Source organism: Buceros rhinoceros, unplaced genomic scaffold (genome assembly GCF_000710305.1).
Source record: "Buceros rhinoceros silvestris isolate BGI_N320 unplaced genomic scaffold, ASM71030v1 scaffold8989, whole genome shotgun sequence".
NCBI lineage: Eukaryota > Metazoa > Chordata > Aves > Bucerotiformes > Bucerotidae > Buceros > Buceros rhinoceros.
Window position 1 is genome coordinate 1 of NW_010429706.1, and position 1,630 is coordinate 1,630.

The 1,630-nt window shown below is 52.8% G+C and overlaps 1 protein-coding gene across 1 annotated transcript in view; it reads left to right on the top strand.

Moving 5' to 3' along the window:
* Nucleotides 1-3: 3 nt before the first annotated feature.
* Nucleotides 4-1,630, top strand: part of LOC104499259 (protein KIAA2022-like) — a gene marked incomplete at its 5' end in the record, with an annotated part of 2,867 nt that continues 1,240 nt past the window's right edge. Inside the window, one exon of the mRNA XM_010142743.1 lies at nt 4-1,629. Coding sequence (XP_010141045.1) covers nt 4-1,629 — 1,626 coding nt within the window. The remainder of the gene's footprint in view (nt 1,630) is intronic.

A 1,630-nucleotide genomic window follows, 5' to 3' on the forward strand; every position in this document is an offset into this window, starting at 1 on the left:
GCGGGTGCGGACGGCCTCCCCGCTGCCGGATACACTCAAGTCAATCTGAATAGCAGCAAATTGCTATACCAAAAAAATTACATGGCGGATAGCCAACAAGTGCAGTCTGATGATTCTTATCAGTCATGTCATTTCAATAATGGAGAGGGGCGCTTCCATTTCCAACGAGGTACACTAAGTACCGATGATGGCAGGCTCATTAGTTTTGATTCAGTGGGTTCATTGTCAGTTAGTTCTAGCAATTACAGTTCTTTAAGTTTAAAGTCTTGTGAGAAGGACGGCGAGGATGATATTAATGACGATTTCTTGGCCCACTGCAGTCCCAAGCTAGTGATCCAGCAGAGCATAGATGAAATCACCCCTTTGAAGGAGTCCACGGACCTTTTAGACATTTCCAACTTCACGCCTGATAAGTTCCGCCAGTCGTCGCTTTCGGAGATGTCCCCTCCGGACACCCCCAACCTGTCCCCGCAGATAGCTGGCTCTGACACCAAGCCTCTGGGCACCCTGAAGGGCTTTCAGGAGAGCCCCCAGGCCGCCCTCAACAGCTCCGAGAAGGTCAAGTGGAACTGTGGGGTCCTGCAGACCGAGGATCAGACGGATAATGGGTTTGCTTTAAATAATCACCAGTTCCAGTTCCATATGTTCAACGATGAAGATTCTGTCAGCCTTCTCGAAAAGAGTCCATGCTTGTCAACATTTAATGAGCCATCTGGTCAAATTAGCACCAATAGCAAAGTGTCAAAATCGAAGAGGAAAAGTTCATCCAGCAAGAATGTGGGTACAAACCAAAGCTCTTCCCAGAAAGCCACCCGGAAAAAATCGCCCAAAACCAACAAAGGAACCGAGAAGCCGCAAGGGAAAAACTCCAGGCAGGCGCCCAAATCCACCAGGAAGGGGAAAAACGCGGCAGGAGTCAACGGCGAGAAGGCTCCGGCTGTGGGTGGCAGGGCTGTCAACCAGCTGAGCAACGTGGCCACCGCCAGCAAGGGCCTCGCCGAGAGCGCTCAGCACTGCAGCCCAGCTGGGGTGAAGCTGGGCAAGCACAACGGGCTCTCCGGAGAGTGGGCGCTGGGGAAAGAGGGGGCCACGGGCTGGTCGGAAGCCAGCCTGGGCAACGCCACCAGCCTCCTGGACGACGACCAGAGGGAGTTTGAGGAACCTTCCAACATCCTGTCCAACATCGCGTCGGGAATGGCGGACGTCCAGAGGTTTATGATGGCCTCCATCGAACCCTTGTGGGGGCCTGTGGGCCACAACAGCGTTCCAGACATATTCCGTTCACCGGAGTCCAACAGCCTGAAACTGAAAACTCTCAAAATTTTGGCAGGGACGTCCCAAGAGTCGAAGAAGAAGGCGAACGGCAGCTCACCGGGGGCAGTGAAGAACCACAAGTCGAACAACAAGGGCTCAAGCAAAAACGGCAAAGCCGCAACCTGCGACCCCGGTCGCCCCAACTGCTCAACCGGGTACACCACGGACCTTCACGCTCCCTTTTTTGATAAAAACTATAGTAACCTGAGCACTTTAGGCAATAACGGACCTACTCATAAAAAACTCTACCGTCATAAATCCAGTTCGAAATCGCTGAGGGACGAGAACTGTAAAATAAAGCGAACGGACCGCGAAC